This window comes from Cladophialophora carrionii (genome assembly GCF_000365165.1).
Source record: "Cladophialophora carrionii CBS 160.54 unplaced genomic scaffold supercont1.2, whole genome shotgun sequence".
Classification (NCBI taxonomy): Eukaryota; Fungi; Ascomycota; class Eurotiomycetes; order Chaetothyriales; family Herpotrichiellaceae; genus Cladophialophora; species Cladophialophora carrionii.
The window spans coordinates 837,480-865,341 of record NW_008481827.1 but is presented as its reverse complement, the minus strand read 5'-3'; the positions used below and the strand labels follow the sequence as shown (position 1 = coordinate 865,341).

Sequence of the window (27,862 nt, the reverse complement as noted above, 5' to 3'; positions counted from 1 at the left end):
CGCACCCCTATCGGATAGCTTCAGTAAGAGTGAAGCGAGGGCCATCGGATAGCACTATGTCACAACCGAAGCATTCCTTATGTAGAAGCTCTGCGCTGTCTCTAGATCGCCAATATGGACGTCCTTCCAGTACCGATGCCTGCTGGGGTCTCAAGTAATGCTGTAGCTTGGGCCTTCGCCTCCTTGAGGCGTTTGCCAATTGATATCCTGATCCGGCACCTTGATATCGCACGTCTTACAGTGAATGCAACTATTCGACTTTGGTCAGCATCGTGCCCCAGTAGGTAGAGACACCGGGTACTTACTTCTGAGCATTGATTTGGAATCTCACACCGATATCCTTCGTGTCGTCCTCTACATACTCATACACACCCGCAGGACAAAACCGGTTCTCCACCCCCTTATACTTCGGCCACTCTTTCTGGGCGTGGGCGTCCCAATCCTTGACCTGCAAGTGCACAGGCTGATCTTCTTCGTGGTTAGTACCAGTCCGAGACACACTGGTCAATATGTCAAACGTGATCTCGCCATCAGGCTTCGGGTATTCAATCTTTTGGAACTGATCCGCGGGCTTGGTGGCTGCCCAGTCAGGTTGCTTGTGCTTCAACGTCCAGGGCGTCATGCCTCGGAAGAGAAATGCTTCTAGGCCAGAATACACAATGCCACCGTAGATGCCGAGAGAAGTGTGGAATGATGGCCGCATATTTCGCACGGCTTTGAGCTCTGGCCAGATCCAGCTCTCCCTCAGTGAATCCTCATAATTGTACAGGAAGACGGTGTTTTCGCCTTTGTTGTTCTGGAGAGCTTCGTATGCAGCTTCAGCGGCCAGCATCCCGGACTTCATCGACGTGTGCGTTCCCTTGATCTTAGGTACGTTGAGGAAACCGGCTGTGTCGCCGATGAGAGCGCCACCCGGGAATGAACATTTCGGTATTGACTGAAAGCCACCTTCGTTGAGAGCTCGGGCACCATATGCGATGCACTTGCCCCCCTCGAGCACGGACTTGTAGAACGGGTGCAGCTTCATCCGCTGAAACTCGCCATATAAGGAGAGCCAAGGATTGGAATAGTCCAGGCCAACCACCAACCCCAAACTCACCAGGTTGTCGCCAAAGTGGTACATCCAGCCACCACCGTAGGTATCTTTGCTCAGGGGGAAACCCATGGTGTGCGATATCTCACCCTTCTTGAACTTCTCCGGTTGGATTTCCCAGACTTCCTTCAGCCCTAGGCCATATGTCTGAGGCTGGCAGTCTCTCCTCAAATCATACTTCCTCGATACCTGCTTGGTCAGACTGCCATGGCACCCCTCGCCCAGTAACGTCACTTTGGCGTGGAACTCCATTCCTCGCTCGAAGCTGGCTTTTGCTTTCCCATCTCGGCCTACGCCCTGGTCGTTTGTAGCAACCCCGTTGACAGCACCCTCACGGTTGTATAGAATCTCCGCGCCGGCAAAACCAGCGTAAATCTCGACTCCGATCTCTTCAGCGCGTTCGCCCAACCACTTCGTAAATTGACTCAGTGAGATAATGTAGTTGCCCTTGTTGTGCATCTGTGGGGGCGCTGGTAGAGGGATCGAGCCGCTCTTCGTCAGGAATCTCATCGTATCGCTCTTCGCGGGTGTCGCTCCCGTGAAGCGATTCTCATTGTCTTCGCTTAACCAATCGGGGATCAGCTCGTTTATGGCTCTTGGTTCCAGCACATTGCCTGATAGGATATGCGCTCCCACCTCTCCTGCCTTCTCCAGCACCACCACCCGAAACTCTTCATTGCCGGCTTCATTGGCAAGCTGTTTTAACCTGATGGCGGCGCTCAAGCCCGCTGGCCCGGCGCCCACAATGCAGACGTCGACTTCGTCGGACTCGCGTTCAACCGTGGCGGGATCAAACCCTTCGTCGGCGTCCGCGTAGCGACGCTGTAAACTGCTGGATATAGCTCTTCGTTGACCAGCTACGAAGAGCGGTCTCGTGGCTCGTGACACATGACGAGAACTCGCAGCTCGACGATATGCGGGGGAAGCTTTCAATGGAGACACGGAGGCTCTCGAGACCGAACGACATGGCTGCGTAGGTGAGACGAGCCTCAGCAGAGGCCTGGAAACGTGTTTGGAGGCCATTGAGGCTTCTATTGACCGGTGCTGAGCTGGACAAGGGAAATGTCGGCCGTTTTCACATCGCGGGCTCTTAATTAGATGGGAAATGCTTCGGCGGTTTCGATCTTCGGCGCAGCGCAAAACGTCACCACCAAGCGAAGCGGTTGGCCTCGGCTCCAACGCAGCTTCGGAAGCGAAATTCCGCCGCCGGCCAATAAGCGGCGACACAAACCAAAGCAGCACGTGATCGGGGTTGTCTGCGCAGTATAATACTTCTGAAGCCAGCCAATTCGGGTTCCATTGGACATTCTGCAATCCTCGTTCCATGAGGACCAGCGGTCGCCTGGGCCATGCTGACCGCGCGTGACGCACGCGGACGACATTGCAATTGTGCATGCCAACAGCCACTAGGACCATGAGTTCTAAAGAGACAATGCTTGCGAATGCGAAGGCGCAGACAAGTCTATGACACGTCCGTTGCTATCGCCTAACGCCGAAGGTAAGGTAGGCTTCAGAGAGAGACATGATTCATGAACCTCTCGGTGTATTATATTGAGTCTCCCTTGGTTGCGTTGCACTTACCTCTTCACTCCGTCAAACAACAAAATGACCACCTACGCACGCGTCGGCGCCGTGACTGGCGGCAACAAGGGCATCGGCCTGGCGATTGTCCGTCAACTCGCCCTGCAGTATCCCAAGTCCCCCCTCAACACCGGTCCTCTCCTCATCTACCTGACGGCGCGCAACGAAGAAAGAGGCAAAGCCGCCCTCGAATCCCTCCGGACGGATGCACAGTTGCAGAAAGCCAAAGCGCTGCACAGCCACGGCGGCCTCACCGACGTGGAATATCTCCCCCTCGACATCGACAGCAAGCAGAGCATCGATGACTTTGCGGCGAAGATCAAACAGACGCACCCCGACGGAATAGACTTTTTGATCAACAATGCAGCGGTGGCAATGGATGGGTTTGACGAGAATGTGGTGAAAAAGACGTTGCATTGCAATTATTTCGGCACGCTAGAAGCCACGCAGCAATTTCTGCCACACATCAGAGACGGAGGCCGCCTCGTCAATGTCGCGTCCATGGCGGGTCAGCTGAGCAAGTCCAAGTACTCTGAAGGCATCAGAACACGATTCCTCCAGGCCAAGAAACCCGAAGAAATCACCGAGCTGATGGAGGAGTTCTCCTCGGCCGTGTCCAAAGGAACGCATCAGCCAGACTGGCATAGCGCGGCTTATGCGGTCAGCAAGGCCGGTGTCATCGGCATGACCAAGACGATTGCAGAATTGAATGCCGCGGGTGGAAGTAACGTGTTGGTCAACAGCTGTTGCCCAGGGTATGTGAACACAGATATGACCAAGGGCAGGGGGTCCAAGACGCCGGATCAGGGAGCGCAGACGCCTGTGCTGTTGGCGATAGGTGATATCAAGGGGTCAAACGGACAGTTCTGGCAGGAGGAGAAGATAATCAACTGGGCTTAAGCAGATGTGTTCAGGAGATTGATATCTTCGACATTTCGCACAATCACGATGGACCTGGGATGCCTCGTCTCGCCGAATACACGATGAGCATGGGGACGTCTCTTGATCCATTCCCCTTCCTACCTTTCACAAGCATGCCTCTTTATCCATTCCATTTATTGTACAGTACGCCGCTCCCACCTCCAATACAGCCCTACTCAAGGTACCCAAGTAAGTGCAACCATAAGGCGTCTGTCGTCAAACCGTTCTCCCGTCCGTCAACAGGCCGCCGCCCGTATAGTGAGTTTAAGGACAGGATCGACGGTGAGGAGGTCACACCAAAGCCGAGTGCTCCGACAAGGATGATTTGGTCCTGTCCGTGTCTTCTTGTGGCGCATTTCTTCTCGTCAGTTATCATCTAGAGGCACATGCACGTGCACGTGCACATACACATGCCACAGGCACCAAAGGGCACGAGACACCCGAGTCCCAACATGGCCTCCCGAGCAGGAACGTCGTTTCGAGGTACACAGTATATACACAGTATATACACAGTATATACACACTATATCCTAGGCCTATCTACGTGTTACAGTATACATACACTATGTACACAGTATATACCAGGGGCCCATCCACACGTCACACTATATACACACTATATACACAGTATGTACACAGTAAATCCCGCGCCCATCCACACACAATCTCCACCCGATCCCGAAATCTTCGTTCGTGCATACTGTAGGTACTGAGTATCCGGAATGGGAACGCCAGATCAGCCATTAAGCTGACTGGGGTACTCTAAGCAACCTGCAAGCTCTCCGCTGACTATGGTCTACCCCTGTAATCGTCTCTCGAAACATACCCTGGATCTTATGCAAGTCCAAAGCGGCAGCTCCCACTTCTACATACAGCACTGAACTTTCTAACCTGTTCAGAACGCTCCACATGAGTGTAGCTGTATAGCTGTATTGGTTGTGTGAAGCGGCGAGGGACCACATAGTATGTTTCAATAGACGACATCGAGGGTAGACCGTAGTAACTTTGACCCTTTCTCACCCACCTAGTAACTCACAAGGCACGCACGCACGATACAGTAGCAGCATGCAGTTATAGTAATTATGGTTTTGCCCTTTGAGAAAGAAAAAGCGCGCGCTGCTTTCGACTCCGTCGTCCATGTCTGTCCCGGTCAGCTACGAGTATGAGCAATGGATGGATATTCCTTCGCGGGAACCGGGATCGAGCATTAATGGGCCATAAGCTACGTGTCCGCAGCCACATGTCGTCCGTCTTCAGGTCTGAGCTGTGATCGAGTTTCTATTCCGCCGGGTGCTAGTGGTATTACTGTAATTCAGGCTCTCATCGATGATGCCATCATCAATGATGAGGGTTAGCGGATGTAAGGTTCTTTCGTGAGTTGAACGGGGACCAACTTTTCGTGTACTGTTTGGTACATTTTGGTCGCCGTCCCAACCTGATTGTACAAGTATCGATCGACGCCACGCTCTCGTCAAATCATCGGGTCTACGTACCGGCTAACTTAGTCACCGTGGCTTGATGTCCCGGGTATTTCTCGAGGCAAATGCATCCAGTTCGCACCAAATTCCACACATCAAACCACGCCATCGGCTTACACTTGAAGATTTCCTGATGCGAGCCTCTCACTTTCTCTGCACCACGCGCTTCACTGCCTTGATCAACGCTTCAGCCTGGCCGAAGATGTAACCCATTCCGAAGGTCCACTTCTTGACCCTCACGCTCCAGATAAAAAAGTACACCAAGAGCCAGTTGGAGAAAGTGAAGACCAAGAAGATGCCAAAGTCGCGCCACTGCTCGTCGGGCTTTGTGTTCAACGTCGACAGGTACTCCTCCCCGGTGGCGTAGGGGCAATATGCACACGTGCCGTTGGCCATGGTGGTGACATATCCCAGGCCCGAAGAGTTGATGAACTCCCGCGTGTATGACTGGCAAGTCTGGCCAGGCGGCGCGTCATACAAGGTCGACTCGCCCTGGACACATCGGACGGTGACGTCCTTCAATGTCGCCGCCAGCACACCTCTCAGCCACCACGTCGACGGATTGACGTAGTACATCCAGTACCGCCAGAAGACCGGCAACTGGCTGTACGGCCGCACGATGCCGTTGAAGATGGAGACCATGACGAAAAAGAAGGGTAGCGTGTTGGCAATGGTCGTGAACGAGGGGGCGAACGCACAAATCCACTGTCCCCACGACGACATGAACAAGTAGAACAACATGGTCATCAGGAACATGTACCCGGCCGTCTCGTTGTCACGAGGCAGATTGGTCGGATAGTACCACAGCAGCCAGTAGATGACGGAGCCGACAATCGCGGCCGGAATCTCGGCAACGACCTGCGCCGTGCAGAAGGCGAACCAGCCGTAGATGCGCGACGGGTACTCACGGGCTTCCCACAAGGCACGGTTCTGGAAGAATTTGGGCACCACGCCGTTGACAATTGTGGGGGGGATCAGAAGGATCAGGAACGCGGTGAAGAATCGTTGTTGCAGCGATGCTACCGAGTCGGTGAGATTGTAAAAGGTAAACCCGTTGAAGATGCCGATGATGACGCTCACAAAAAGCTTCGCGTAAAGGTATGATGGATCTCGCCAGTATGAGCGGAAGGTGCGCTTCATGAGTTCGTACGTCTGAACCTGAACCGGCGCGGCGAATTCATGTTGCTCGGTCGCGGCTTTTGGTGTCTCCTTGGATCGTTCTTCTTTGAGGCGTCGGATCTCCCGGAGCATTGAGGCATTCTCCTCGGATTCCAGCCACTCTTTGTTCCAGTTCACGCGTTTGCCATCTTCTCGGCGCTTCCCTCCCTTGGCGGCAGTCTCGAGGATGAACTCGGCTACATTCTTGTTTGGGGGGCACTGTGTGCCTCTCTTTGCGAAGTACTCGACCACTGCTGACCCGTTCTCACCGATGGGGCCGAAGTAGAATGGGTTGCCGCCTGGATTCAGAGCCAAGACCATGTCGAATTGCTGGATCAATATCGAAGAAGGCTGGTGGATGGTGCAAATGATTGCCTGGCCGGCCTGTGAGAGCTTCTTCAAGAACCGGACAATGGAGAAGGCCGACTGGGAGTCCAAACCGCTGGTGGGCTCGTCCAGAAATAAAAGCAGTTCTGGTTTGGCCGCCAACTCCACTCCAATCGTGAGTCGCTTGCGCTGCTCGACGCCCAGCGAGCCAATGATGGCGTCTTCGATGTCGTGGAGCTCCAATAGATCGATGATGTTGTTGACGTAGTCTACCTTCTCTTGTCTGGGCACGTTCCGATCCTGTCTCAGAAGGGCCGAAAACTCCAGAGCTTCTCGGATTGTGGCAGTCTCATCATGCAGATCCATTTGTTCGCAGAATCCAGTGCCTCGTTGGAATTCGATTCCAAGAGGACGCCCGTCCACAAGCATTTCTCCAGACACGGTTCCCATGGTCTGTCTTTGGGATAAGGTGTTGAGAAGTGTGGTCTTTCCGGCGCCAGATGCGCCCATGAGCGCGATCATAACCCCTGGTTTGACATAGCCGTTGACCTTGTTCAGCAGCTTTCTCTTGCCACCTTGATACGGAACTTCGTACTCGACATTCTCCCAAGTGAAGACGCTCTTGCTTTCGGCGATGCCCACAGTCTCTTGCTTCCGCTCCTTCGTCATAGTGTCCGAAGATGCACTAGAGACGGGCTCACTCCGCACCGCAGCATTCTCCTCGTCCGATGGCTTGCTTTCTTCATTCACCATTTTCTTCGCCTTGCGAGTCTTCTTGAACACAAGGGCTCCGCCACCGCCGCCTGTGAACGAGAAAACTTCGGACGCAACGGCCGTGATGAGGATGTAGAGCACCGTAAAGGCAATAACCACGCCGAAATTGCGCCAGAGGTGGGCTCTATAGTAACCAAAGGAGTTCTCGAAGTAGGCATCTCCACGAACCTGTGTGTTGCCGACGGTCGCGCCAACCAGAGAACATCCTTGGTAACCCGGCACTGCGTTTGGTCCTCGAGGCACGAGATTCGAGGGAGCGCAATCCATGAGTCGACCATGGAACTCGTTCGTCAACACCGCTTCGTATGCGTAGGACACCGGATTGATGTAGTAGAGCCACCCGAACCAGATGACATCGCCTGTCAAGGTTGTCTTTGGAATGGTGTAACCCACGTAGAGGATCAAGAGGTTGAGTGCAATCCCCGAGAAGCGCACGGCGTCGTCGATGGTCGGACTAAGGGCGGCGAACATACGGTAGAGTGCCGTGATGCAGATAGTGCTGACGTAGACGAAGAGGAGATTGATGAAGAACTTGCCGGCATCGATGTCTAGGTTCGCCATGAAGTAGAGGATGATGGTGAAGACCACGGCTTGAGCCAGAAGAACCGGCAAGTCAAGCATGACTCTGGCGATGACCACGGCACTCGGGCGGTAGAAAGCGTAGTCACGGTGCCGTGATATGACGACGCGACCGCTAACGGCTCGCACCAGTTCAGTCAATTGTAGCCAGCCAAGGAACAATATCGAGAAGAACAGAGCACCGCCCCGAGCGAATGCACCACTCGTATCCAGGCGCTCACCATAGAACAACGAGCCGACGATCAGGGCATTGGAAATGATGATGAACACCTTGGTGTACAGCGTAGACTTGTCTCCCCAAAAGAGCCAAAACTCTCGAAGCGTGCAGGCCATGACTTGACGCCAGAAGGAGACCGTGCAGCTGGACTGTGATGAGACCAGTTTGCTATTACTCTTTTGCTCCTGGACTGCCTCCTGGAACTGCCTGGTGTCGGAGCAATTGGACGTCTCCATGTCCTTCTCATAGCGATCCACGTCAGCAAGGGTTTCCTGATAGATGCTGGACTTGCGGAAAGCGGGCTCCAGCTCCGAAGCCGTCTTGGGTGCCGAGGCTTCCATGCCAGCTCGGAATTGGCGCTCGTTCGGGTCGCCGACTGAAGTCAGAAAGTCCGCTGTTGTCTGTCGCTCAGGAGCATGGAATCCGAGGTCGATGAAATACTGTCTCGCCCGGCGTGCAGGACCCTGATATATCATTCGCCCATCCTCGATCACCAAGACCTTGTCCATCAGTTCGTAGATGCCCTCACCCGCTTGGTACAGCGTGACAATGGTCGTTCGGTTGGAGATATCGGTCATTATGCGGAGTGACTTGGCGTAGTCCAACGCCGTGGAGGCGTCCAAACCCCGTGTTGAATTGTCCCAGCATACCACGCTGGACTTCGTTGCTAACGTCTCAGCGATGCCTACCCGTTTCCGTTCGCCTCCAGAGACGCCTCTCACGTACTCGTTGCCGACCAGCGTGTCTTTCGTATGAGAAATGCCAAACATCTTCAACAGAGCGTCGATGATGACGGGGATGGTACTGGCTTCATGTTTCTTCGTCTTGTTCATCAGTGCAAATTTGAGCGTTTGCCATACAGTCAAGTTAGGCAAATGTTGGTCATCCTCGGGGTTATAGTTGACTTCGCCACGGTAGCTCTTTTTCTGCTCCTCCGCAGAGATACCGCCGTAACTGACCGTGCCCTCCACACCGGCGAAACTCTCCCTCTGATTCGCGATGGCTTTGAGAAAAGTCGAACAACCTGAACCCGGACGGCCAAGCACCAGCATCATCTCCCCATCACGCACCGAGCCAGTAAAGTCGTGTATCAGGTCTCTCGTCGGGGGTGGCTTTCCAAAATGAAGTGCCGGGACAAATCTGGTGACAAGTCGGTAGAGGTCAGGGCCGAAGGTGCCCACAATAGCTTCTGGTAGAGTCTTCGTGAATGTAGCTTGCGCGCCGACTCCCTTCACCGTCAAGTTCTTGTACAGCACCCCCACCTTCTTCGCAGACTCTCCAGCCGCGGTCCGCTTCTCGAAGTGACCGTCTTTCAGGAAGGCGCCAAGATCGAGATCATCCTCTCCCACCGGCTCGGGACCAGCCTCCTTGTCCCAGTCGGCATCTGTTGCGTCACTATGGGCTCGGGAGGCTGTCGTCCTGGTACGGACCAACGACGGCCGTGAGCGCCCTCTCGATAGCCAGGTCCTGGGCTTTTCCGCGCCTGAGTCGCGGGTGGCAGTCCGCTGCAAGCTGATCTTGGAGATTTCTCGCCTGATCTCCTCGAACTCGGCCATTGCCTCATCTCGGTTGAGGGCTCCTCCCACGTCTCGTTCGCCCCACGTCCCATCCCGTTCTTGGCTACGACTCCTCGACGGCGCACCGGAACCATGGGGCGACGGTGCTGCACTGGTGTCCTGTGACAACTGCCCCGGGAAGGCGGTGTTGTGTAGATTGGTCAACGGCGCTGCATTGGTCAGTGAGGTAGAAAAGGGTAGAAGGCTTCCACTGTACTTACGCTCCTCGCGGTAGCGACGCCTGAACATCTCCCCGCTATGCTGGTTGAACATCTTGTCGGTTTTCTCCAGCCACCCACCCAGAAGCGCTGATGATGTTCGGCGGTCTAAGGTCTCAGGTCCCGTCGTCACAGGTGATCGTGTACCTTGAAAAAGGGTTGAAAGAAAAGTCGGCCAGTCGTACGACTTTCGCGGTTCAAGAACAGATAGCCAAAAGTGGCTGAGAGTAGAAATGAAAGCCTTGAAGGCGAGAGGATGCAGGTATGAAGCTAGAAAGAAGATAAAGCGAGCAAATAGTGATCGACGGCGGTAAATGGCCCGGCGGTGAATCTGCAGGAATGCAGGGTCCTTTTCAGGATGGATCGCGAACTCAGTGACCTGGTGATAGGACGGACATTGCGGATCACCGTGAAGATGCGAACCACGTGTTAGAAAACGGATTGGTAAGCCCGTTGGGACGACTATGAAGGGAACGTGCCGGGACAGGCGGCACTGGGGGAACTGTTCAAAGCGCGGGTTTCAGATGATACGAGTACACTTCCTTTTGGGTTCACATTTTGTTGATTGGGGCAAATCCGGCAATCACAGGTCCACAGATACATCTATTATTCGTAGCGAAGATCGTGGTGAATAACGTCACGTTGGCGTTTCTCCGTCGAGCAAAAAAGACCCGGTGAAGAGAAAGTGAGGATGAAAAATGGTTACTTCATGCGTCACCATTTGCCGGAGTTAAAAGCTTGTGGATCAGATCCCGGAAATGGCAACCTTACCAACAAAGTCACTCGCGTGTCAGATGTCGCCATCTACCCAGTACATGGTTTCCCGTTGGCCCTTTCTACATCGGCCGAAGGTGTCGGACCAACCAGCCGAGCTGACATATTGTTTACGCCCGCGAATCACAATGTTCCCACCCGTCCGCACTCTTGCGAAGGGGGTTAGGGTGAGAGCGTGGAGGGCGCAAGAACCCTAAGACAACCCCAAGACTGATACCCCTGTTCGCACTGGCCAGATGAGTTTCGACGTCCCTCAGACATGGCTCGCGCCGTCTTCGTGTCAATATGCTCGGGTCGCCTTACAGCAGCTGGCTTACACCGTTAAAGCCGTGCCCTCAGCAACCGGACGAGTTGTTTTCCTGTATGCAAATGCAATGCTTCCTTCGAGTTCGTTGCCAAATCACTCGCAGCTGAGTGACACGAATGGTGGCTGTCCACGCAGTCTTCCGGCACGATTACCGCACATCAGAGCTGAAAGACCACAGTAACCCTGTCGATTAATATTAATCTATTGTTGGTTTCTGGTCCTCGTAATACTTGTTGTGTACAATGCATGTCCTGTTCCGCGCAGTCCGCTTTACACCCTCTGCGCGATGATGTCCGGGGCACATTGGAGTGCTTACAACCATAGAAAACCGACATTCATGGATTCGTTACTCGTTAGATAAGCATCTTCGTCCAGCCGAGCAGAATCCACGCTCACAGCCAAACCATGACTCCTGCGCCCACTGCCACTAGGGCAATCACCATGCCCATAAATCCCAGATTGCTGAAAGAGGGCGGCGCGGAGACAACTCTGGCCGCAGCTCCTTGTGATGTCGCGGAGCCAGCGGCCCCGGAAGCTGTTGTGGTGCCACTGGGTGCTGAGGTGACTGTCGAGCTGTAAGTACTACTGGTCTGCAAAGTCGACGCGTGAGACGAAACGGGAGAAGAAGTGATAGACACAGAAGGCGACGCAGGAGAAGGGGGAACGGGCGCCGTGGTGGCAACGGTAACGCTGCCAGTCGGCACGCCGTTTGGCATACCTGGTGAGACGGCCTCTGCTCCAACCGTCGGGAGAGGTGCACTCGGGTCCACTGTCCACCCTCCTGCGGTCGAGGCTGGGCAGGATGGAGCAGTTGTCTTGACTGTGGCAGCGTACTGAGCCGAGTTGACGCCGGTGGGGTTCAATGTCTTCCACTGTTGCTGGAGATTGCTGAAGTCAGGCGAGATCGGAGTTGGCACTCCTTGGCGGGTGAACCTGTACACTGTTAGCTCCGAAGGGCCCGAAGACCCATGTCTATCAGCAACAATCTTACCCTTGAACAACGACTGAACCCTGGTTGACCTCCGGTCCGACGGCTGGACCATATTCCACCAGGCCGTAGTTGTTCAGTTCCTGAATCCATTCATAGATGATGGCACCGGACCAAGTATCGACCATTTCCGGGCCGAAGATAGCAGCTTGGTCATTGAAAGTCCGGGGCGGAACGGTATTGCAACCATCCTCCGAGAAGAAGATAGGGATCGGGTAATTCTCGGCGAGCGCTTGGAGGCCAATATAACCCGAAGTCTGGAAGTCAGGAGAGTCTCCACACCACTCATAGCTGTTCAAGGCGTAGAAATCGAGGCGTTCAGTCGCATTAGGACGGCAGGCCAGATAGTCTTGAAGCATGGGGCGAAGAACGGCCGTATCCGTGGCCGAGTAGCCGATGGGGATCTTCCGATAACCTCTGGCGTCTCGGTAGGACTTGACGTCGACAGCCGCCGCGAGGAGATAAGGAGCAGCTCCGGAGTCTTCCACTGTTGCATTGTTAGCGGGTCGCCGAAAGTCTGGTGAGTCAGAGATGCCACGCACAAACATTGAGCACCTCATTGCCAACGAAGCAGCCCGCAGTATTATCATACTGCTGGAATTCGTCCAAGACGGCTCGATAAGAATCTGACTTGTTCGCGTTCCATGACGACTCATCTCCCTGTCAAATATCAACGATCATTCTTTAACCTGAAATTCTTTTGATCCTACATAGCGAATGTATGTCTTGAAGCTGTCCAGATCCACCCACAAGTAGATTCCGGCAGCAGCAAAGGCGTCCATGCAACCCGAGTGGTCTTGTGACGCATCCACATGATACACCCGAATTGAGTTGGCACCAAGTTCTTGCATGAGAGCCGCATCGAGCTGGCACTGAGTGGTATTTACGAGAGGATCATCTTCGATCAGCTGGTAGGCAATACCTGTGCAGAGAGCTGAAGTCAGCAAAACATGCCAAGTGGACCTCAGGTGACCCATGACTTGCCTTTGACGAAAAACTGCTTGCCATCGCTGGTGAAGAACTTGGAACCGACTGCTGAGATTGTGGGAATAGCGTTCACTCCAAGCCAAAAGGCCGCAAGGACCAGAAGGACCGAGGCTCGTAGAGAAGTCATCGTAGTCGAGGTCTCCAATACTTGGTCGATGATTGGTTTCTCTGAGAGAATATTAAGAAGAGTTACTGATGAGGTCGAGCAACACTGGGATTCTGAGGTTGGGTTGCTCAAAAACGTAGCAGGAGTGGTAGTAAAGGTCAACCACACGCAGCAACGAAAGAATATGTGCAAGGGAAGAGAAGAGACCCGTCAAAAGGCAATGATTTGAACGATTCTGCCGCCTGCGAGTGAAGTTCAAGCGAAAGGAACTTGAAAGAAGGACAAGCTGAGCCGCAGAACGAAGCGACAGGCAGTCGCGGTCGATGTTTGTTCACAGAGCAGGCGCGACAGGAAGCCAAACGAGGGGCGGCGGCAGAAGCGACTCAGCCAAGAGCGACAAACAATACCGACGGCGACAATGACGGCGACAACAAGCTGGTGTGAAGCAGAGTGAAAGTCGACACGCCGCTGGAGGTGGCCACAACTTCACCGGGCTCAATTCAGCTGCCGCAGCAAGCCAGCCTTCGACGGGTTTTGCGACCTGATCTTCAAACACGAACGGACTCTAAAACCCCCAGGTGGGCTTCCCGTTGCAAGCTGCCCTGGACTTGATCAATCGCAGGGAACCATAAAACCACGCGAGTCAGCTTTGGGCTATAGCGCGGAGTGAAGTTGGCCAACCTCTTTTTCCATGACGACGAATCGATAAGGACATCGCTAAACAACAAGCTAAGCTAAGGAAACCAAGGACGCAAGATTGTCCACTGGCCTTTCTCCCAGCCGAAGGCGCACGGCATGTGGACAGGAAAGGGAACTGCGGCGAAGGAACAACTATCCGGTCTCCCAGAGAAAGCCCGAAGCGGTCTTGCCAGCCTTCCGCATGCGTAGAGGATGCTTGTCGTGGATGCTGATCATCTGGAAGCGGTCGCCAACCTCCGGCCCATTTGAGGCTTTGTGTTAGTTGCCATCGACCTGCTTAATCGCAAAACCTAAAACTCTGAAACATCTCATAGATTTCGCTTTAGGAGAAGCCACGCAAGTTTTTCTGAGGCTAGCTTACCTACTGCGTACACTCTGAGCATCGACGTTCTCAACAAAACACGTGATTGTTTGGCATAAACTTGTCGCACAAATGACTGTCCAGTGACATGGGGGAGATGTGCCAATGACGGCTCATTGTTAATGACACGCTGTGATAGCCAACACCCGCTGCAATATCTAGCGATGCTGTGGAGATTATAGACCGGGTCGTCGCCAGGATCACGGGGAGTTCACGTCGTTCATTAGGGTATCTCATTGCTCATCAACTGCCCTTGTTCCAAGGTTGACCTCAAGCACATATTCAGCCTGCAACGCCTTGCTTCAATGAAATGCGCTTTTGTACCCTTAGCCACGTACCGCCCGTGCCAATAAATGCTTGACATTACACGACGGTCGACCGCCGAATCACAAACACGCCAACTTCCAGTCCAACGTCTCCTGCAGCCTCACGGCTCTGGCGGATGCCATCGACAACCTCCCTCGCCAACATGCCGGGTGTGATTTCAATCTGCCCACTTCTAGATGGCATGCGCCCGCCAGACTTGTGATAGTCTACCAGGTCCTGGCGCAGGCGAGGCTTTTCTTGCTCGATGTACCAGTCTCTCCACAGGGAGCGATCCAGCACCACCTCGGCGGTTTCTGCATGGACAATGTTGTAACGACTGGGCAAGCCGCGTGCAGGCGCCCTTTGGGTCAGCGCTTCGCACATGGCGGCCAATAGCGCCGTCATCTCCTCGAAAGACTTCATCCCGCTGACTGCAGCCATTCGGCCCAGTTTCATTGCGATCTCCGTGTAGAGACTGTTCAACAGGATGAATTGGCGAAGAAAAGGTTCAATAACAGGCCCAATGTATCGATTGGCAAATGCTTGGCCTCCTCGCTTGGTCGGATATATCAAGAGCAGAGAACCATCGTCGGATGAAAGCTCGAGCAATCGGTCAGCCAGATAGGAGCGTCGACTCAGTGTAAAGAAGTCTTCCACTTCTCTGGCCGTTGTAGGGGGAATGTAGCGCTCGAGGATTGAGATCTGTATGCTGCTCGGTGCAGCGATGATATTCGACGGCCGCGGACCTCCGGGATGAACGGCGCCCGAGTGGAAGTGGTAGGCTGGGACAGTGGCAGCATGTGTGAAAATCGTATGGTCCTGGAAGTAGTCGTCGCTGGAGGAGGACTGCGCATTCGGTGTCGCGGGAGGTGAGGCCGGTACTTCATCCATACTGATGGCTTGAAACTGGAAATGCTCGTTAGCATATCCTGCTCTTCACAATCCAATCACAATCGCAATTTCAAATACAGAATGGCTGTCTAGAGGGGAGGAGAGCACCAACATAGGCGTGTGTGATTGTGATGTAGGGCGGTATCGTGAATTGAGATTGGATGTCTTCGACTACTTTGTCCATCACTTGGCGCATGTCGGCGGAATTGGGTCTCGCGGGCAAGGCCTGGGCAACCATCTGCACCTGTTGCTGAGTGCTCGAGTTCCCCAGACAAGACACTACAAAGGAATGTCAGTAAATCCCTAACAACCAAGTTCAAATGGCATACCAAGCTTCTGGCACGCCCGCCCGAGCCAATTTGGTCTGCTTGAGTCGCCCCCTGCCATATCTGAAGGCTCTGGCATTTGTATCTCGGAGGGGCGCGACGTAGAACTAGTCCGAGTCTGGTTGTGTTGACCCTGACCCTGCCGGCGGCTTTGTTCGACGTTTGGCACAGTGCGGATGGCCTCGGCAAATTGGGTGTGAAATGGAGACTCCCACTTGAAGGAATCCAGGTCATCCGGGGGTGTTAGAGGTGCCACGATCCCACAAGGCCCGTTCAGAGCTTGTCCGAGAAATTGAGAGGGATGGTACCAGCCGCGTGGCGGCAAAGGTCCTAACAGGCTGGGTAGAGCGGCTTGCTCTGAGGGTAATGGGCCATTTCTGACCAGGTCGCGCCTGCTGGCCCTCTGTTTGTCTTTTTCAATTTTGACCTCAAAAGACTTCGCGGTGTCGACGCTTCTCGTCTTGTGCAAGCGCACAAATAGCTGTTCCTGACTGTCGTGATCTTGATGGTCCATTTTGACGCCTTCAGGCGATCCTATTGACGACGACCTCCTTCGTATCTCAGGCCGCGAAATCCGGTGTCCGTCATGTTCGCCACCACTGTACGGTCTCTTCAAGCCCATGCCCATCAGCATGATCTTCGAGCTCTCGTCGAGCCCATCAACTGACTTCCCGACGACTTCCACAACTCCATACGTAATCTCGTCGCCTTGTTCTCTGATTGGCGTACACAATGGCAGTTCTTGGACTTGGACGACTGGGAGCCGTTTTGATATTGCGGGCAAGCCATCGTCCAGCGATAGAGGCTGGGTGGTCATTTGCGAGATCAACGTCCCAAGCCCATCAAAGCTGTCGACGGAGCACGTCCAAGCGCAAGGGCGTCGACGATATCTGCGGGCGGAGCTGGAATTCTCCGGTCGGTGGGCTCTCAGAGAAGCAAGCAAAGAAGCTTTTCAACCCGCATGGAGGACAAGAATTATCAAGATGAGCAACTGGGGCAGAATGTCGCAGGCGGAAAATGTGCAGGCCAGCCTTTCTAAACCGGAGGCTTGCGGCGAACAGACAGTTGAAGCAAGGAAGGACAGATGTCGAAGAAGGACTCGGCTGTGTCGGGCGAGAAAAAAGCATGTACGACGAGATGCGAGCGACTTTTCTCGATGGCTCTGGGGCCGGACGGGGCACAGCCAAGGAGACCAGTTGGCGCACTTGCAGGTACAGTTCCGTCGTCTTCGTGCCCGTTTGAGTTCAAAGTAACATGGGCACTGAACAGGCCCGACAGCGAACAGGAGCGGATTAGGCACAGGCACCTGGCGATGCAGAACATTACTGTGGAGCGTCAATAATGGGTGGAGACGGTCGAGGATGACAGTTGGCGTCTTTTCGCGATTCTAGGCCTCGATGGACTCATGCGCGGCCGAGCCATTTATCACTGGACCAGGGCCAGCAGGGAAAGCTTCGGTCGTGCTGTCACTGGCGCGCCCTCAGCAGGAGTCCTTGCCCATGAACAGCGGGACCCATACAGGACTCGTGTCTACACAGTGGGCCTTTGGGAAGTCAAAATCAGGCCATGCGTGTTCTTTGCGAAGGCGTGTGTGAAGAGAAGGGCAGCTGTTACAGGTGGCAGGATTTGGCGAGCTACAGCACACTGCTTGGGGGACTGTGAGGAAGGCTCGTGGTTCGATCAGGCTCGCAGGTCGCGGTGTGCTGCACATGGATCGGGGTCGGGCATCGCATCTTGGGCATTCTGCATGGGTACAGAGGACTCATCTCAGAAGCGAGTTCTGGGTAGACTGTGAGCAGCTTGAAACGGCCTGTCTGGTGGCTCTGAGCTTGCTACTGTAGCAACAGCACTCCGCAAATAGACTGGGAGCGTCCTGCGAGAAACTATGGGGCCGAGGGGCCTTGGGGCTTGCCCCCGGAGGAGCCACTCGCGGCTGCCCAACCACGCCTAGAGGCCCATCGGTAAAAGTGCATGCATCATAATGGGCATGCCCAACTGCTGCACAGTACTCCGTACTCGCCCTCCGTACCGTGTACGACTGCCCCGGTGTCCATGCCTAGAGGATCGGATTCGAGAAGATTCGATGGGAAAGTTCTGGCTCGGGGCCCTTTGTTGTCCATCAACCTGCATGTCCGCCCAGCGATACCGGTCGATCTTCGCCTATGCAACTGGTTAAACATTTGACGGGTGACGGAAAATACTTTGTACGATTACGGGTTCTGGTTCCTCAACAAAATGGCCTTCCCTGTCGATCAGGGGCAGTATTTTCCATCCCTCTCAGCCTGCGCTCCCCTTCGCTGGGGCTTGGCAACGGGCTGCGCTTATCAAACCGAGCGAACCTCCATGCTCGGTCCCTCCTTGCGTATCCTTTCTCCTTGCGTGCTTGCTGCGCTGCCGTGTGGAATGCGGTGCATCTCTCTACACACGGTCGTGCAGGCGCAGTTGCCGAACTGTCTTGAGCGACGTCCTCTTCGTGATGTGAGCACGCGATGGAAACACCCAGGCCTTTCGAGTTGCGAACCGAGGTCATCTGTGGTACAAAGCGCGCTTCCACCAGAGACTCTACATATATGTGCTGTTCTCCTATGGTGAAACCACCAGCTTGTTCCCCTCGCGGACACAAGAATGGAGGAGCACGGAAGCGCGTGAAGTCTCCCATCAGGAGGGACAGAGCTGTGTCAAGAAAAAGAAAAGTAGCGACTGGCAATACCGGCGAGGTATGCAACGGGGCACCAGCAACGCTCATCGAAGACGAGACTTGCTAGAATGCCCGCGCTGCCCTTGGTGATAGAAATCCTTGTCTTCAAGCTTCTTGTCGTTGTGCAAAACCGTTGATCGTGATACCAAATTGATTGTAACAAATTCTGAGAACTCCCTGGCAATAGCCAGCTCAGCGGCTCTGGGACGGTAATATACCCAGGGTCGCTCGAAGATCCGCAACACGACGACGAGCGGCAATCGTGCAACAACATCATCGGCATTTACAGGAGCATCAGCGCTATGTTCTCACGTCTGCACGGGTGTTGATGGAAATTAGCTATCAACGGGGAGGACAACCGTGATGATACGAGGCAGTCAGGCGAAGAGCTAATTCGGAAAACCGTGTTTCGTCTTCTGCAGGCCCGCATTGGCGCCGGACACTGGTGATGAGAGATCGCGTGCTGCTGCTGGTCCTGTCAACAAGTACGAGTCCTGGGTACTCCCTACTGTGTCCTCGTATGGGCTGAGAGAAATATCGGATGTCGGAGGCCAACTGTCGCACATCACTCAACAGTTAAGGCAATCGATGCTGCGAGAGTCCCGTTGCGGCATCCCATCCTTTCACCCTGGTGGCTTGTCATGCTGCCGCTGCTTTGCACACCGACTTGCAGTAGGCCCACATCCTGCAGACCGGAGAAGACAGACCCGGTCTGCCTTGCGCTCCAGTACTGAGTGTCTACCGGGTCATCGTTAGCAACAGAGCAGCTGCAGAAACACAGTACTGTTCGGAGTACGGCGCTCTGACTGCGTGCTGAGCCCTCTACTGTGTTACTCGTAGAAGGGTCTCCGGTATATCAAAAGCACGAGACTCGTCTCTGATACTCCTCGCACGATACTAGTCGGTCGGCGCCATGCGAGCCGAGCTTGCCTCGGACAGGGATTGCTTTGGATCCCACTCGCCGATGCGATAAGGCTGTTAGATTGACCTATCACGCTTCGAACGGCCCAGCATTTACAATATCTATCTCGCATCCGAACTTTTGTCCTTTCTTCTCTGGCCTCTGCGAGTCCTGTGGGTGAAACCCCCCCGTAGGGCCCCCTGCCATGAGCCTGCCCATCATCCGCCGGTGCAGGCGCCACTAAGCAGCATTCAACCGTCGACATCATCGGCAACATCCATGATCCCCAGTGTCTGGAGTTCTCCCAGTGAAATTGGTTCCAAACAGCGCTGACCAAGAGCATCATCACATCCTCCGGGAGTCTTACATCCTAGTCCTCCCTAACACAGCACATCATGTGGCGTAACTGCTTCCTCGAATCCTTGCTCTTCAGGTCTGTGCCTTCCAGCCCAGCACTTCTTTGTGCCGCTGTCACTGTTCCAAACTGCCTCACTGCCTTGCTGTCGACCAAGTTCTCCACATCACCGTGAAGTCCCGTTGTTCCTATTACAGCAGAAAGTCCGAATGATGACTTCCCCTGGCACTAACCGCCGTTGGCCAAGATAAGATATCTGTCTTATGTTATAAGCGATGGTTCCTTCAGGCTCGCGCCCCGTAGGGCTTATACTTTGATACCCCCACTTCAACTACCACGCAGTAAGATTTCTTTTATCTCCAGCACACGCGGCGACAGCCGCGGCGAGACGACTCCCCCTCCTATACATCAGGCGACCTACCATCCTGCCTCGTTTAAACCCTTGGGCAATAAAGATACAAGGGGTTCTCCAGTCCTTGAACTATTCCGCCATGTTCCCCGGTTTCATCTGAGCTGGACGAACTGCTCTCGCCTCCTGCTCCGGTATGCTTGGTCCCCTGGACATTCGTGCTGCCCACTTTCCACGTGCGCGCTCCACGCATCTCCTACATTAGCCGGACGCTCTCCGATAAGACTATGGAACTTTTATTCAACGGCTGTCACCCTCTCCGCATGCTCCGTCTTCCTGTGCCTTGAGGCTGCTCATTGGCATCATGTCGTTGTGGACGGACGAGCGTGTTGACGAGACCGTCACCTCTGCGTATGTGCACTCCCACCTCCGACCCAACGAGCAGGAACTCCTTCAGCGGCAGTTGTACTTCGGAGGCGACTTAACCGATGATACCTACTTGGATTGGATCTTGACACGAGCCAAACGATTCTTCCTCATCCTCGTCGCCACTGGGGTCCCGGATCAGATCTTTGGCGTGATCGATGACTCGTATGACGACGAAGACCTCCCTGTTATCGAGGAGGCTGTGCCCGATCTGCGGTTGTCCTACGAACCCGACCGAGCTCTAGACAAACGGTTCTATAAGAATCAGTTCAAGTTCCTCACTCGCGTCGTGGGCGAAGGGGAGCACATCCGCTACGCCGACGAAGAAAGCGTCCCGATCAACCCTGTCAACCTGAAATCGGTCGTTCTCTCCCTCAGCCACGATGGTGTCGACCGGGTTCGCCTCCCTACTGCCAATCAGCAGGTCTTCATTCGCAGGCGCATCAAGCTTGAAGCTCCGCTAACTGAGGACGAGATTCTGAACGAGATTGCAGCCAGCAGGAGACTGTGCCACGAGCATATAGTGTCGGTTTTCGGCTCGTACCTACATCAAGGCAATTTCAATGTGCTCTCACTACCTGCCCCAGAGTGGAGTCTCAAGACATTCCTGACCGATTCTCCGAAGAGTTTTGGTGCGCTGGCAAAGCAAGAGCGGCGACGGATTCTGATCAGTTGGCCCCACTGTCTGTCGAACGCACTGGCCTGGTTACACAGCAACGGCGAATTTCACGGAGCCATTCGGCCGTCCAATATCCAGGTCGATGAGTCTTTCCGTATATCGTTGGGTTTGTTGGACGGTGAAGGCTTGCTCCGTGACAGGGCGAAGCCGGACGATATCGAAGCATATCAGTATGGCCCACCCGAGAGATGGAAGAGGGCCGTGACCATTCAAAGCACTGGCTCGGCAGTGGTCTCACTCCCGTCGGGCGGCCGATCGGGGCGGAGGGCCGGCGGAAATGGCAGATTGAACACTACAGACAGCAACAACCCAGCCAGAAGCAGGTCAGCGTCGTCGGCGGCGACGTATACATTCCAGCCGACGTCGAGAGGAGATTATGCCAGATTGCGCCTTAGCTCGGCAGTGCCTTCGGACCCTCCACCGCAGCCCATTGCTCGCGAGCGTGACGTGTTGTCGCCGCCCGACAACAAATCCGTCTCAAGTTCAGGTACGACGCGTCGCGCCTTCGACCCGCTGGTCCCAGGAAGGGCGCCCTCGATTCTGTCGTCGACAAGCTCCAACGGCAAGAAAAGTGGTCCATCACTCAAGAGTCCTATGTTTGTCTCGGCCCCAGAAGGCCGGAGTGCAGTGGTGCAGACTTGGCAATCGGTGGAACAGGACATGTGCGCGTCGGACATCTTCTCACTCGGGGCCGTGATCATGGACATCTTGACCCTGCTCTGCAAGCGTAGCTACAGTTCGTTCCAGCGGCACCGATCCTCAAAGAACAGAATGGCCGGCCGTGGTGGTGGACTCGCGGATGCAAGCTTTCACGCAAACCTGGGGCGGGTCTTTCTGTGGGCTCAGTCGCTTCAGAACGAAGCTGAAAAGAAGGCCAAGAAGGACGAGGGCCATGTCTATCATGCTGTTGGGTCCGTCGTGCAGCTCACCCTGCAGTGCCTCGAGCGAGATCCGGCCGCCCGTCTTTCCAGCGAGCAATTGGAGAGGAAAATTGGCGAACATATACAGCGCTTTGCTGGTATCGAGCGACTTCACTGCGCGATCGCACACAGAATAGAGAGCAGCCAAAAGAACGTGAACATCCCCATCAGGGGGACAAATGTTTCCGATCGCGAATTGACGAGGCACCGATCCGACGACAGGCTCCGTCAGCCCTCTGCTAATCCACCGGTCCTATACACAGAACACCCACAGCCGCAGCAGCAGCGTTTTCTCCACGACGTCCCGATCGTCCAGTCCCCAATCCTCCACACATCTCCAAGCGTGTCGACGACACCGGGCACGGCATCCGTAAGCTCACTGTTATCCTTCAATTTCGATGGCCACTCGGACACTGTCGTCGCGGAAAGTCCTCGATCCCGCGAGCAACCGATGCGGCGAAACAACACTCGCGAGGGGTTCACGACGCCCGAACACCAAGTGCCTTGGTCGAGTGAACAAGACACGCCCAAGCAGAAGTATTGGAACAACTGGCACAACAACGACAGCCAGGTCGACCCGAGGCTCTCCTTCGGCGAGTCGGTCGACACCGGTGCATTTACCTACCTCAACTACAGCACCAGCGCGTCATCAGATGAGGGCGTCAAATACTTTCCTCGGCCACCGGCTGAGCGACCTCCGAAGCCGCCTCCCAACCGCGGACTGCCTCCCGTGCCTCCTATCCCGGTCAAGGTACAGTCAGCAAAGCCAAATCAGCGAGTTGCCCGGATGAAGGCATCCAACGACGGTGTCGCAGTGCTGAGTCATATTTCCCAAGCCGCCATCGGAGGCCGGCCCCTTCGAGTCGATAGTCTGCCAAAGACGTTGGAGTATGACGTGGACGACTATCACGAGACGATCCGCCAGACGAGACGTCCACACACCGCCAAATCATCTTCACGCAGCCGGACGCGGCAGGATCAGTACCTCCTGGGCCAGGGGCGTAGACAACAAGCTTGACGTGACTTGAGCGTGAACTTGAGCTGTGACCCAACGGGGGCCTTTACAAAAGAACAGCGATAGGAGGCTGCAGTAACTGGCTTTGTGCTCCGTTTTCCGTCTCCCCCTTTTCTCATACTGTCCCTGCGAGAGTGGGCGTCATATTCTTTCACGCGCGACGAGATACCATTTGCATACCATATGTGCCTTGACGAATCTGATTGTCCGTCTGGGTATGGCGTAGAGGGAAGCGATATCCGTTCATTTCGGGTTTTCTGTCTGTCTCTGCCGTACTTGTCTCACCTACTTACTGAACATTACTCACATCCTGTGTACTATATCTATATCACCAAGCTAGAAGAGATGTCAGACAGCATGCGGCAACCGCAGTCTCAGTGCCATAGTAGCTTGTCCACCAATAATGCCATAACGTGCAGCGCACGGACAACATCCAGCTGACACTGACGACCGTCCCTGCCTCGAGAAGAGTGCGTAGATTTCGACTGTTCAGATGAGTCAACGGTCGTGCAAAACTGAGAGAGGGCAGTTACGAGAGACGTAGCCTCGTAAAATGCTCCATAGGCGGATTCATTCACTCGTACGGAGTACATGGTAAAGTGCGGACTACAGTATCTAGACGACTACATGCCTACACGCCTACACAATATTTCTCTGGGCGACCACCTTCGAACTGCATACAGAGTACGCAAGACGGACGTGTTTCTTCTTCCGCCTGTCATGTCCCGATTTCACCTCTCCAATTTCCTTCTCGCCGAGACAAGAAAACGCCACGGACCGCCACGCCCGCCACGCCATGCAGACCGAAACTCAACGCGGGGACAACCTACAGTAACTTAACGTACGTTACCTACCCTTCGTGCCCGACAAGAGCAAGTTGCGAGAAGCCAGAAGCCAGAAGCCAGAAGCCAGTAATGTCCAAGTATGTATGTAGCAATTCGAGAGGCATGTGCTCAAGATGAGAATCAAGAAAGTCTACGTACGGAAGGAGGAGATAGAGACTCGAGGTGCTCTGTACATATCTAGTATGGTGTACGCGGATGTCGTACGCGGAGGTAGATATGAACGGGGCTGTCTCGTATTGCTTTTTGCGTGGGGGCGAGCGAGCACCCTCGGAGCTCAGAGGCGACATGATATGGTTGGTCGGTGGACCGGCGTGTTTCATGCTTGAGGCGAGCTTGATGGGGGAAATGGTGAGCTGGGCGAGATACGCTGGCGGAGACTGACAGACCAGACTGACTGGCTGCCTGACACCTACTTGTAAGCATCGTGGCATCTGAGCGAGGAGTTGGTAGACGGGCTGATGTGTCGCCGTAGAAACTACGGTACAGCATATGCAGTCGAACCTGCGTGACCTCGTGACCCTCGAGCCCTCACAGGTTCTTCACTTGCATCCACACTGTGACCTTCCACCTTCCACCTACCCCCCCCCCCTTTTCGTACATACTCCGTACTTTCACACTGTCCTTGTACATATCTCGCTGATAAGACGGCGACCGTCTAAACAGCATCCACCATCGAAGGACTTCCTTTCCGTTGAGCGTTTTGTGATGGCCGACTCAATAACATCCCACTCCCACACCCTCACAGCCCGCCCGTACATGTTCCCCCCCGAGACGCGTGACCCGCGCCTCTCAGCCGTGGTTTCCCGTCTGAGCGATCTCCCTGCCGAGATCCGACTCAGCATCTTTGAGCACGCCTTCCGCGGCAACCGCGTCGCCGTCACCGCTCAATCAGGCTGCTACTGTGCCTCGAGCACGACGGGCCCTTACCGCGCGGACCACCAATGGCTGCTGAAACTCAACACCGCGTCCTCGTCAAGTCCTACGTCCTGGCGACAACTGCAAGGCGAGGCCCAGCGCGCGTTCGTCCAGATTGCGCTCTGGGAACTGCATTGTAAGCGTGCGATGGTGGCGTTCGTGCGCAGGATGGCCATGCTGCGTTATCTGGGCGAGGTGCGTCATCTGCGGCTGAGCGTGGATGAGGTCGAGGTCGAGGTCAATGTCGATGCCGAGGTTGCGCATGACCATACCGACGCCCGGACCGACGTCGATCTGCATGTCTACGACAACGTCTGGAACCCACAGCGCGATCTCGTCGTGTTTCCGAACTTACGGTCCGTGACGTTCGCGCCCTGGGAAAAGGGCTGGACCATCACGATCCCCGAGCGGCTTGGGTCCCGCCCTCTCTGGGACGAGAATGTCATGCCGAGGATGTGGCGTGTTTTGGAGTCCAAGGAAGCGTATAGGCCCCTGAGGGAGACTTTCGCGGATAAAACCCGGGGGTATACGTTGTATTTCGTCTTTCCCATTTGTTTTCATCTGCCGTCGTCGCAGCCGCAGTCGCCACCGCCACGGCGACGGCCACGGCCACGGGAAGGAAATGCCAATCTTGACGTGGACGCGCCGAGGTCACCACTACCTCGGTGGCAGCTGTGCGTTTGGCGAGCGAATCTGGATCATGGGATCATCGAGCGAGATTGGCGAGAGATGCACCTCGCGCAGGAGGCCACGTTGGATTGATCGACCTGACAAACCTCCAGTCCACCTTCACCTACACGCGAGAGAAAACAGAGATCGTGCAAACTGTGACATTCTCGCGGTCTCACTTAGACGCTCTTGCTTTGTTCGTCCCCTCCGGATCTCCTGCTGAGGTGGTCTAAGCCATGGGTGGACCGCGTAGCATGCATGCAGGAATGCATCCTTGAATCGCCCCCCGAGATCTAACGGGAGCTACTGTAGCAATTCTCATGTTGGAAGCGTCCGTGCCCTTACACACCGTGGCATTGGGTCACCTCGTGAAGTCCCAAGCGTAGGCTGCATGCTCTGCACTCGCTCCTACCTTGACGAAGATGTCGACTTTCCACATACTCTTTTACCGTTCATATTGCTCGGTACGTTAGTCGATCGGAAGGAAGGCCGGCACGTAGGTAGTACGTAGGCATGTCTGCTGGTGTGTGTAATCGCACCACCCGCCAAAGATTGTGTAGCATGACATTGATACCGACAGCATTGCACGCGCTCTCTTCATACAGTACCAACAACGAAAAGCACCACTGCAAGGCACTCGAGGGCGGCGAACCCATTGTCACCGAGTGCTTCAAGTTAGTGTAACTCATTTCATCCACTTCATTACAATCCGCTTTCATGATCTCTCTATCTCATTCCTCAACCACTTAACTACGTCGGGGCCTCAACCGAGCCTTGATTATGTATGGTCTCCCCTCTCACTCTTGACCCCTAATCTTCTCGATCCTCTCAAACTCCCCCATCGTATACTCATACACCTTCTTCCCGGCGCCTTGGCGTCTCAGCTCGGCCAAAACATCATCACCCTTTGTGCCACGTGGGGGTCGTACGACCCCTGAATCCTCTCCCACCAAATACACACCACTGCCCAGCACGCCGGTACTCCCGCGCTGGACCAACGTGCCGGCCAGGCCGTCGGCGTCCTCGGGCCTGACGCGTCTGAAGCGCCCACTCGTCGCCGCAAAGAGCACTCTCTCCCCGGCATCCTCGGCCGTCGAGCCAAACAGCCTGAACGCGGGCCGGACGACCCACTCCCACAGCAGGGACAGCGCCCACCCGGAATTGATGACTCGCAGCCCCGTCCCGACCAGGCCGGGGAATAAATGCACAAAGACGATCCTGTCGTTGTCATTGTCGTTGCCGTTGCCGCCGCCCGCGGCCAATTCTTCAAAGAACAACGTCGTCATCGACGCGGCCGCCCCAGCGGCGTAGATCGGCCCATAAGTCTCCGGGCGGGTCATGCCGAGGTCGTCGAGACGGAGGGGTCCTTCCTTGCCTGCGGCCAGCACGCTGATGACGCGCGGGTTCGGCGCCGTGCGCAGGGCGGGGAGCAATGTGACGAGAAATCGCATGCGCGCGTGGTACCGGATGCTGGTGATGCGATCGAGGCCCTCCTCGGGGGAAAAGTCCGCCGTGGACCGGAATGACAGGTAGCCCGGCGACATGATGAGGAGGTCGAGCCGCGACGTGAGCGAGGCGATTTGCCGGGCCGCGGTGTCGGCGTGGCGCACGAGCGTGAGATCATCCCCATTGACGACGATGGGCACGATGGTCGCGCCCGGGTTGGGGTGCAGTTGCTGGGCGGCGGCGATGAGCGCGTCTAGTCGCGAGGCGTCCCGGCCGACGAGGTAGATTGTCGGCGAGGACGTGTGCTTGAGCAGGGCGTGGAAGGTCGCGAGGCCGATGCCGGCCGTGGCGCCGACGAGAGCGACCGTGGGGCCTGAGCCGGCACTTCGGAGGGACGTGTTGTTGAGGTGAACGTCGGAGAGGGAGACCATGGCGACCGTAGGTGGTGGTGGTGGTGGTGGTGGTGGTGGCGGTGGTGGGAAGAGCCGATGGGTGACGGTGACTGGTGAGTAGTGATTACCGTAAGTGATAGTTGGAGTGGTCTGTTTCAATTCTTTGCCGGTTTGTGAGTTGAGTACGCTCGGTCTCTGGCTACTGTGCCTTGCTCGTCCCTGGTGGTAAGGGGACGATGGTGATGATGAAGCTATATCAAGATACTGTACAGTAATCAAATGCCGTGGGTGTAATGTCCGATGCGATGCGATGCGATGCAGTGCAGTACGATGAGATATCTCGATCTCATTCACCTCCAGACTCAGATGCAGACTCACCTCTTAAATATACGATCTCCTACACGGCGAGCGAGAACATGGCGTGGACGTGATTCCAGACCTCACGCCATTAAGACCTTGCTCAGCAAGATGGTACAATACACATGAGGTTGACTTCGTATTGGCCAGGAGATTCATTCTTCCCCCTCGGCTTGAAATGATTCCATTCGTCGAGCGCGAATTATGATGTCGCTTTGGCATCTTCGGTGTCTCGCAAGGCCGAGCAA

General features: G+C 55.1%; 8 protein-coding genes across 8 annotated transcripts; 3 read left to right on the top strand and 5 right to left on the bottom strand.

Annotated features, from left to right (window-relative positions):
- Window positions 1-150: 150 nt before the first annotated feature.
- On the bottom strand, window positions 151-2,116 carry G647_02372 (uncharacterized protein; the record flags this gene model as incomplete). Its single annotated transcript, XM_008726721.1, has 2 exons — window positions 151-250; window positions 306-2,116. The coding sequence occupies 2 exons, from the start codon at window positions 2,114-2,116 to the stop codon at window positions 151-153; spliced, it is 1,911 nt and encodes a 636-aa protein (XP_008724943.1).
- A 582-nt stretch (window positions 2,117-2,698) lies between these two features.
- On the top strand, window positions 2,699-3,574 carry G647_02371 (uncharacterized protein; the record flags this gene model as incomplete). The annotated part of the gene is made up of 1 exon (XM_008726720.1): window positions 2,699-3,574. One exon carries the CDS (start codon window positions 2,699-2,701, stop codon window positions 3,572-3,574), a length of 876 nt encoding a protein of 291 aa, XP_008724942.1.
- A 1,643-nt stretch (window positions 3,575-5,217) lies between these two features.
- Window positions 5,218-9,957, bottom strand: G647_02370 (uncharacterized protein; the record flags this gene model as incomplete). Its single annotated transcript, XM_008726719.1, has 2 exons — window positions 5,218-9,854; window positions 9,906-9,957. The coding sequence occupies 2 exons, from the start codon at window positions 9,955-9,957 to the stop codon at window positions 5,218-5,220; spliced, it is 4,689 nt and encodes a 1,562-aa protein (XP_008724941.1).
- Window positions 9,958-11,375: 1,418 nt separating this feature from the next.
- On the bottom strand, window positions 11,376-13,085 carry G647_02369 (uncharacterized protein; the record flags this gene model as incomplete). Its single annotated transcript, XM_008726718.1, has 5 exons — window positions 11,376-11,916; window positions 11,975-12,458; window positions 12,514-12,631; window positions 12,682-12,879; window positions 12,945-13,085. The coding sequence occupies 5 exons, from the start codon at window positions 13,083-13,085 to the stop codon at window positions 11,376-11,378; spliced, it is 1,482 nt and encodes a 493-aa protein (XP_008724940.1).
- Window positions 13,086-14,487: 1,402 nt separating this feature from the next.
- Window positions 14,488-16,464, bottom strand: G647_02368 (uncharacterized protein; the record flags this gene model as incomplete). Its single annotated transcript, XM_008726717.1, has 3 exons — window positions 14,488-15,336; window positions 15,434-15,600; window positions 15,651-16,464. The coding sequence occupies 3 exons, from the start codon at window positions 16,462-16,464 to the stop codon at window positions 14,488-14,490; spliced, it is 1,830 nt and encodes a 609-aa protein (XP_008724939.1).
- A 3,850-nt stretch (window positions 16,465-20,314) lies between these two features.
- On the top strand, window positions 20,315-22,993 carry G647_02367 (uncharacterized protein; the record flags this gene model as incomplete). The annotated part of the gene is made up of 1 exon (XM_008726716.1): window positions 20,315-22,993. The coding sequence occupies one exon, from the start codon at window positions 20,315-20,317 to the stop codon at window positions 22,991-22,993; it is 2,679 nt and encodes an 892-aa protein (XP_008724938.1).
- Window positions 22,994-24,540: 1,547 nt separating this feature from the next.
- On the top strand, window positions 24,541-25,512 carry G647_02366 (uncharacterized protein; the record flags this gene model as incomplete). Its single annotated transcript, XM_008726715.1, has 1 exon — window positions 24,541-25,512. One exon carries the CDS (start codon window positions 24,541-24,543, stop codon window positions 25,510-25,512), a length of 972 nt encoding a protein of 323 aa, XP_008724937.1.
- A 704-nt stretch (window positions 25,513-26,216) lies between these two features.
- On the bottom strand, window positions 26,217-27,296 carry G647_02365 (uncharacterized protein; the record flags this gene model as incomplete). The annotated part of the gene is made up of 1 exon (XM_008726714.1): window positions 26,217-27,296. One exon carries the CDS (start codon window positions 27,294-27,296, stop codon window positions 26,217-26,219), a length of 1,080 nt encoding a protein of 359 aa, XP_008724936.1.
- Between the last annotated feature and the right edge of the window lie 566 nt (window positions 27,297-27,862).